This window comes from Rhamphochromis sp. 'chilingali', assembly GCF_963969265.1.
Source record: "Rhamphochromis sp. 'chilingali' genome assembly, chromosome: 9".
Lineage (NCBI taxonomy): Eukaryota > Metazoa > Chordata > Actinopteri > Cichliformes > Cichlidae > Rhamphochromis > Rhamphochromis sp. 'chilingali'.
Window position 1 is genome coordinate 22,505,907 of NC_137936.1, and position 9,220 is coordinate 22,515,126.

Sequence of the window (9,220 nt, forward strand, 5' to 3'; positions counted from 1 at the left end):
GGCGTAAACACAGAATAACTCCAGCTTTGTGTCTTTTTCATTGTAGCTGAAGTCCGGGACAAACTGTTCCTTTTCACCTCAATACGAAACGCTCAATATTTTCTCTGAATATGAGACGATTCCGTTTTTTACGGGACGGTTGGCAACTCTAATAATTAACCTTATGAACAAAATAAAGTTCAACATCAGTATCATAGCACCCACCCAGCTGTATAGAAACTCCGTCATGCTAGCTAGCACGCAGTACGAAAAAGTCAGCATAACTAAAATAAACTCCACCTAAACTTGGTTCATATCTGACCCAGATGGACTGCAGGTTATAACTTCTTACCTGAAGTTCAGTTCACCTGACACTCTCGGACCAGCGGCCGCTTCGGGTCTCTCCTCCTGCCTCCCTTTTTCTTCATCCACTTGCTGGCTTCCACCACTTGCTAATATTATTGAATCTGTGGAAGCTCCGCGATAGCCACCACACAAGTAACGAATAACGAGCCTATCTAAATCCCAGTAACGAGTAACGCGTTCCTTGTTTTGGCATAATAACTAGTTACCGTGCTCGTTACCACAATAATAACGTAGTTACTGTAACGCGTTACTTAATAACGCGTTAGTCCCAACACTGAAAGCCAGTGAGACCATATGACTGCAGCTGGCTTTTCAGACAATATCATCAAGTTCCCACTGTCTTACTTTAAACCAGAGGCAATCACACTTTTGAGGTTGTAACCCTAAACCTTGGAACAGCCTCATTTACTCATTCCCATTTATTTTAGGCCATAGTTTATATGTATTTGCCTGTATGGAAGTGTTGGAATGAATGTGTGATCCTGGGGTTGATTATTAGTCTGTATGGTGTAATGTGTATACTTAGCTTTAATGTTGTTGAGTCTGGCTTTGTAACTCCATATTTTGAAAAGTGTTGTACAAATAAAGCTATTATTATTGTTGTTGTTTACTTTTTATTCTTGACCTTCTACTTTTGCCACTATAATTATATGAGTATAATTTTCAGTATCATTATGATATTTTAAGTATTATTTCACAACAACATGTATATTTTCCTTTCCTTACTTATAAATGAGGATTTTCACAAGATCTTTACTTACTTTTACTTCTTTACATACTTTTCCTTTATCGCATAATATGGATGCGACCAGTGGGGGCGATACGGAGCCTCTAACCTCTAACAATTCAACAAGGAAGAAAAAGACCCGGAAGTGAGCTTTGTTGTTTTTCTGGGGCGGGAAAGACTAGCTAGGAAGAAGGCAAAGTGCACGGTAAGTTTAAAACATTATTTCTAATCTAAGATGACATTTATTTAGGCGACTGCTTTTTTTACAGTTTGCCATTTGACGGGCTAGCGATGTTACACACCTCCTCCCTGCTGTTCATGTGAGCCTGAAAAACGTGTCTGAGCGGTACACGTAGCGTTTTCTGTGCCTCATATTTTCACACTGGATGAATCTGTCCAGCTTTGCATAGTTTCCGGTTGATTTTCTTTTATATAATATTCCCTTATAAGAAAATCAGCCACAACGACCTCACAGTGAATTTAAGTGACCGTTTTATATTGTAAACTACAACAAAAAATATAAACATAAACGCAAAAATAATGTTGATGTATATTTACTATACCAAGAACCCACTTAAATCAATAAAACAAACAACCATCTCACAAAATAATCATTTTAAAGTTGCTTCAACCAAGCTTGAACACCGTAAACCTTTAAATAGCTTAGAAAGAAAATTCAGCACGAACAATGGATGTTGGAAATTATACAAATAAGCAAAACAGTTCATTTAAATCCGTAGGCAGATTACATAAAATATACAAGTATACAACTCATAACAGACAATAGATAAGTAAAGTAATGTAGTATGAAGTCTTAAAATTAACGTATATAGATCTGATTTGCCACCATCTACTGTTGGAGATGTGCCTTACATTATGATGGGTACACCACTCCTTTGTTATAGTTAGCGTTACGCCCGCCTAAATGTCCAGGGGATTTGGGGTAAGTGACAAAAAAGGAAAGAATGAGGCAATAAAATCGTTGTTTTTTTTTTTTTCAATAATTAAACTGAAAGGTGACATGGACAAGTTGCTGACACCTTCCAAAAACAATGATCATAACAAAACCTGAAAGTTGGTCCAAATAGAGTAAGTTAAAATGGTTAAATAATGCAAAAACACACCATACCGCTCTACTGATCTGAAGTGTAGTAAATACACACATAAGTGTACAAGTCGGACTTTAAGTACTCTAGCTTAATTACTGAGGAGAATCTGCTGCACAGAAAGGTGGCACAAAGGCTGGAGAGACGGCAGGACACACACAGAGCACGTCCTGCTAAGGGCTATTTCAGTATTAATTTTACTTACAGTTTGTCCATCTCTAGGAACCTTAAGTAAACCTTTTAGATCAACCAGATATTAATGAATTACAATAGACCAGGCAAGAAGTAATAAATGTATGAAATATCTTTTCAGCATCACTCAGTGACATGATGTTTCTAATTTTAGAGCTAATGCACAGATGAAAAAAAGCAGTCCTACATATTTGTTTACTGCATGCATTAAAGGGCATATCCTAATCAAAAATGATGCCCAGGTTCCTCTCGGTGTTACTGGAGGCTAAAATAGTGCCACCCAGAGTAAGTATCTGGTTGGACACCATGTTCCTAAGATTTTTAGGGAAGAGTACAATAAAGCTCAGTTTTGTCTGAATTTAAAAGCAGGAAATTAGTGGTTACCTGCAACTGTTGTAGTGATCTGGATTGAAACCAGGCCTTGGTGTCTTTAAGACATGCCTGTACTTTTTTTCTAGTAGATTTGTATAATGTGGTTTCATGAATAATTAAAGCAGGGTATCATCTACCATTACAATAATGCATTAAAATAAATGTAAGTAGTCATGTAAGAAAGTCTTTTCTAATAATGTTACCTAAGGGATGTATAATGTAAACAGTAATGATCCTCACTAACTGTCCATCTATCAGATAGATATGATTTAAATTTCTGCAGTGCAGTTTTTTCATACCTACATTTTGTAGTAAAATATTGTGATCAGCAGTGTCGAATGCTGCACTGAGGTCTAGCAGAACAAGCACAGAGATGAATCCACTGACATAAGCCATAAGAAGATCATTCACAACCTTCACTAGTGCCGTTTCTGTACTGTTAAGATTTTCTGAATCTTGACTGCAACCCTTCAAATAAACAGTTGATGACAACTACTCTTTCAAGAATTTGAAATTGAAGGAAGATAGCTGGATGGAAAAGAGGCTTTTAGTAGTGATAATTACCACCACCTCAAAAGGCTATGGTGGGCAGCCTTTTAATAACGAAAGAGAAAGTGGGCAAATACTGTACACACGAAACCTTTGTATATAAAACAAGCATAGTTATTTTTTAATTTTAGCTCAAAAAATTAAATACAAATAAATAAATAGAATTAAAAAAATAGAAACATCTTGGTTGCAATGAGAGCCACAAATGGCCCAATTCATGTAAGACTTTAGAAATTAGATATAACGATTGATATTAACTTTTCGGCTTGACTTTTAAATTAAGTCCAGTGTGACCCACGATATCTGAACTTAACACTTAATTTGAACTTGCAGTGTCAAGCTCCTCTCTTTGTGAAACACACTTAACTACTTTTTTGGTTTTTTTCGGTATCTAGTAAAAGACATGATTGCATGAGATAGTCCTGAAACTGAGTCATTGCTGTAAGAATAAAACATTTTTAAAAATTTTGACATTCATTAGGTAGATGATTTATATGTGTTGACAATAAAAGTTGCCTAGTTGACAAAATAAATGATCACAAATTGTGTAACTGTTAACAGAATAGTGATGCATCGATATACTGCCAGTATTGACCAATTTTAAATAAGATATTTACCTTTGGCCATGAACTCTATTTGTTGTGTGTGATAAAGACATGGAAGACTTGACAAGTCTAAAAAATTAACAAATCATTTTATAATAATCTGACTTTTTTTCCTCCTGGCAAAAGAAGAAATTAATAACAACAGCAACAAAAAAAACCCGAAAACTAAAATATACAGAAAATGTAAGTTGCTGTTTGTCCAGAATTTCACACTCATCACATCCATGTAGCTCATTTATAGTACTGGCTGTTATTGAATCTCTTCCAGCAGGTGAGATGCCATCCAAAAGACAAGTTGTGGCCCAGCCTGCCTTCTCTCCAGTTCTCTTCATGACTGTGGAGGGTGAACCGATGAATTTCTTCTTGCGACCTGGTCCCATCAAACGCAAACTCCAGCCGCTCGTTTCAGCTGGAGGAGGAATGTTGTGCAACGTCCAGCAACCAGGAGCAATACTGCTGACTGATCCTGAGGACAGAAGTGTCATTCCTGAATCCACTGCACACTGGTACGTGCTGAACTGAGAATTCATGTTAATATCGGCAGGTGTTTACATTTAAAGAAATGCGATTTTTCTTTTCAGTCAATAAGAAGAAGATAAAAAAGAAAATGCTTCTTCAGTTTAGTTTGGTGGTGGTGATAAATTTATTCAACCCATTTATGATTCATATCTTATGAATCCCACACACACAACAGCAGCACTGGAGCATACCTGGAAGTCTTATTATCTACTTATATCCCTTGTTTACTTTTCAGGTACGTGTCCACCCAGTATATTTATGACTGTGTTGAGAAGAATGAACAGTTGAATTTAGAGGACTACAGGCTAAATCCTGAAAAGGTCCAAAGACATTCTGCTAGACTCAACAACAGCAAAAACAGTTCGCCTCAAGCCACAGGAGGTACGACTAAACCCCAGACTTTCCATGTCTGAAGGATTGTGTTCTAACACGTCTGCACTTTACAGATTACATTTTTTTTTATTACTTGAATTGTTTACAAGTTACAATTAGAAATGTGTGTAAATCTGGTGAATAGTTTAATCTGCTTCCGTTTTCTACATTATGTCTACAATCTTTTATAACTAGGCAGAAGTGCCTACACTACTGAAGAAGATGCTGCCATTTTAAATTATGTCAGCAAGCACAAGACGGAGACTGGGGGAAACCGGCTTTGGCAAGAGATGGAGAAACAGCATGTGACCGCACACACCTGGCAGTCGATGAAACACCGCTACAAAGCACAACTGGCTAAGAAACAGACAGCCGCCGTGGAGGCGGAAAAGCCAGAAGACAGTAAGACAGCAGAAGAAAAGACAGAGGTGATTAACTATCTGGATGTTGTCGTTACGATTTTGTTATTTTTAGTTGTGTTTTTTGTCATATGTTAGTCTGTTTCCACTGTTGCTTTGTTTTTTTTAGTTAGAATTTTCAAAGTAAAGTTTGACTTTAAATACACAGACTATTTCCACGACATCATAAAATTAAAACAGTATTTAGTAAGTGACAGAGACAGAAAGACAAAGTGGCTCCATACTGTGATGGCTTACACGTTTGCCTAATCATCATCGTTTTATATAGCACTTTAAAAACACACCTGGTAGACCAAAGTGCTGTACAATACAAATATAAATATAAATATAGTAATACAATAGGAAAAACCAAACATAGCAATAAAATGAATAAAAATGTCAGTTGCCCACAGAGTTAAAAGCCAGGGAATAAAAATAGGTTTTTAATCTGGACTTAAAAACTGGCACTGATGTAGCTAATATAGAGAGGAAGATTATTCCAAAGCATCAGAGCCGCAATAGAGAACGCTCGGTCTCCTCTAAGTTTCAGCCGGGACTTAGGGACTGAAAGCAACAGCTGCTCAGCTGACTGAAGCGAACGAACGGGGACATGGGGCTTCAACAAATCAGACAAACAGGTGGCAGACCATTTAGAGATTTAAAAACCTAACATGTGAAAGAGTCCCAGTTTGATCCTGGGAGGAGACACAAATCCCTTTGGAGTTGTATCAGGAAAGGCAGCCAGTGAAAACATGCAGCGCTACCAACTGTGGCAATCCTTGTGAAAAAGGACGCAGCAGAAAGTAGCTTTATGAGTAAAAGAACCCACGTAGAGACGCTAAGTAAAAGTAAGGAAACCGTTTTTAAACCAGTGTTGTTCCATTTGAACAAAGTTTGTTATTTTTATCCAAAATATCAACATATTTACATCACAGCAGTGACAACAGCATCCACTAACATTACACGACTGACAGGCAAAATGATATTAGAATCTACATTACGACTGTACAGCAGGAGGAGATGTACCAGATAAGAAAATTCAAAATTTTTAATCCTTTGGATGATTGTTTAAAGTCTTACACAGCACCATGTGGATGCAGTCAGAAACATGAATATGAGTAAAGGTGAGACTGAGCTGGGCGTCTGTGAACAGGAGAAAGGTCAGCCCCGACAAACTGAGCAGCTCGTTCCAAAATGAGGGAATTCTTCTGTAGCATGTTTGTGGTTTGAATATTGTATATTATAGTATACACTGTATCAGCAGTCCCCAACCTTTTTTGCGTCACGGACTGGTTTATGTCGGACGATATTTTCACAGACCAGCCTTTAAGGTGTCGCGGATAAATACAACAAAATAAACCTGGTACCAAAAAAACAAAAAGAAGATTTATTCATAACACACGGGAGAAGACCCAGGGAAACTGAGTTAACGATAAAAACAATAAAGAATAATGATAAAAACCCTGAAAACCATAAATTTCACACATGAGCCTAAACCAGTCTGTGGCCCGGGGGTTGGGGACCGCTGGAATATGTTGTTATATTTATTGTTCTATATGAGATATTATTGATTGTTTTTTATCCACTTCGATTAACATAAAATGCAAATTCTACTCCTCGAACACATCCCATTTGTGAACTTTACAGTGTGTCTACTGCTGGTTTCAGCAGCATACTTAAACCGTCTTACCTGCGTTTACATTAGAATCCTGTTGTTCATTTTACTAAAACACCTTTATTGTAAAAAAAAAAAGAAGAAGAAGAAAAGGGGAAAAAAATCTGTCACGTGTAGTAAAATAGGTCACAAGCTACCTCCTAAACTTCTTGAAGCTTTAATAAAAATCTGGAACATTTTTACCAGGTGTAGGGTGAAGAGTTGCCACTGGGTGGCAGCAGTGGGTTAAATAAAATCAGACAACCAAATTCAGGCTGCTGGCAGTCACTTTTTTAATAGACTTTAATGCTGAAGCTTTTCATTTCCTCTGTCTGCCTCTAGGTGGAAGAGCATCAAGAGACAGATGCTCAGAAATCTTCATGTGAAGAAGATGTTTCAGAAACAGACCTAACACAGGTGGGAACTCACTGCTTGTATGCTGTAAGGGTGCTGTATGAGGTTATAGTTGCTGTAAAGACATAACCTGAAATGGGTGTCTCCACAGATGGATGTCCAGTTAGTACAAACAGGAAGCACACCAGAAAATGTAGACCAAGAGCAACATGTGAGTCAGAAAACAGATAAACAACAAACTGAAAGCAAACAATCAGAAACTCTAGAAGCTGAAGTATCTCAGGCCTTTCAAACTGCAGCGCCTTGTGCGGACCTACAGGCAGAGACCCAACTGCTAACAGCAGAGACCACAGACGCAGAAACAGGTGAACCTCAGCCTGTCTCCCCACAAAAACAAAGTTTGTCAGGGGATGACTCCACACCAGCTCAGCCTAAGCCCACGCCCAAATGTTCCTCATCAGAAAAGACAAACGAGAAGCAGAAGGCCTCCCCGGTGCTGGAACAACCGTTGCGTCGAACAACTCGCAGGCAGCTTGAGCTTGAACCGTATGGCAAAAAACTGAGGTCATCATCAACCCAAGCAGTGCGAACCACATCATCTCCCCAGCCCCTGAAAAAAACTAAGTCTGCTCTTCAACAAGATACGACCACAGACCAGCCGGCTCCCAAGAAAGCCAGAGGAAAAACTCCGAGAGCAGCGGCAGAGAGTGACGAGGAGCAGAGTACACCCGCAGCCATATCTAAAACAATACAAGCAGGTATGTCATGAAAACAAAGAGCCGTTTTCATTCTTTTGACAACCCTTCTTTTTACACTTTTTATACTTTTTGTGGTTTTCAGATGAAACCAATCCAGTGCCTCAGAAAGGAGAAAAGAAGAAAGAGAAGAGAAAGTTGGGGATTCTTGAATTGGCAACGAAGGAGTTTGAAGATGACAGTGAGGTAGGATGCTGGTTTTGATACACTTTGTAAAATCACCACTCAGTGCCTCAGCATGCAACAGTTCCCACTCTTGATTCCCAGTTTGACTGGGAGTGCTGGTGTCTCCTGTTGGGCTTCATGGACCTGCGACCTAAAAATGTAACATTCAGTATTAATGTTTTTTCTAGCTTTGTTCATTTTTTTTTTTAAACAAACAGCAGGTCTTTTGTCCTGTCTCCCTCCACTCATCACCAATCAGTCGCAGCAGATGGCTGCTCCTCCCTGAGCCTCATGCTGCCAGTTTCCTTGCTGTAAAAAGGGAGTTTTTCCTTCCCACAGTTGCCAAAATGCTTGAAAATAGGGGATCCTCTGATTGTATCCTCTGATCCTATATATTATTGTAGGGTCTTTACTATTAATCAAATTAAATTGAAATTGCATAGGAGTTGTGACAATAGAAGCATTCCATTTGAAAATTTTAACAGATTGTAATTGTAGTAAAATACTTTTCTATAAATAGTGGGATGTCAGAGAACCACAGGCCCCACATGATAGTTCTGATTTAAAGCATGAAGCCATAGAAGAGAATTTCTAGATTCTTTGCTGGTTATTGACCACAAAAGCTTCTGCTGCTTCTTTTACACACATGAAAGTTCCTGTTTTCATTTAACTGTACTCCCAACATCTGCTACACTGTGTTGTTTCTTGCTTTACATGTAGCTCGACTTTGTACATGATGTAATCCAAGTATTTCATCATTGTTTTTCAGTGTTTTATAATACTTTTCTGTGTTATATATGTTCTTTAACACAGTTACATTTGTATCTCATAGTCTGATGATCTCGAAGCTCCAGATCTCCAAAACCCTGCACAAACAGCAGCTACATCGACCTCCCTTCATCCTCCGCCTGCAGACACAACTCCAGATCCCGCTTCCAAACAGTCCTGCACTAAACCTGGACCCACTGAGACCCCTCTGAGTAATGTGGAACAGGCCCAGGCCACTAGTAACAACTGTGCAGCTGAGAAAAGCTGCCTGCCTCCAGCTGCTGAGCCTGTAGTGTCCGAGGCTGTCGGTACAACCTCCAAGGCCCACCTGTTCATATT

General features: G+C 38.6%; 1 protein-coding gene across 2 annotated transcripts in view; it reads left to right on the forward strand.

Annotated features, from left to right (window-relative positions):
- Positions 1-1,202: 1,202 nt before the first annotated feature.
- terf2ip (telomeric repeat binding factor 2, interacting protein) overlaps positions 1,203-9,220 on the forward strand; it is a 9,073-nt gene continuing 1,055 nt past the window's right edge. Inside the window, exons 1-8 of one of the 2 annotated variants that reach the window (XM_080891831.1) lie at positions 1,203-1,277; positions 4,165-4,402; positions 4,651-4,796; positions 4,983-5,215; positions 7,182-7,256; positions 7,345-7,951; positions 8,034-8,134; positions 8,946-9,220. The exon at positions 8,946-9,220 is cut by the window's right edge and continues 169 nt beyond it. In XM_080891831.1, coding sequence (XP_080747957.1) covers positions 4,173-4,402; positions 4,651-4,796; positions 4,983-5,215; positions 7,182-7,256; positions 7,345-7,951; positions 8,034-8,134; positions 8,946-9,220 — 1,667 coding nt within the window. In that variant the 5' untranslated portion in view covers positions 1,203-1,277; positions 4,165-4,172. The remainder of the gene's footprint in view (positions 1,278-4,164; positions 4,403-4,650; positions 4,797-4,982; positions 5,216-7,181; positions 7,257-7,344; positions 7,952-8,033; positions 8,135-8,945) is intronic. The other variant, XM_080891832.1, reaches the window with a different exon arrangement.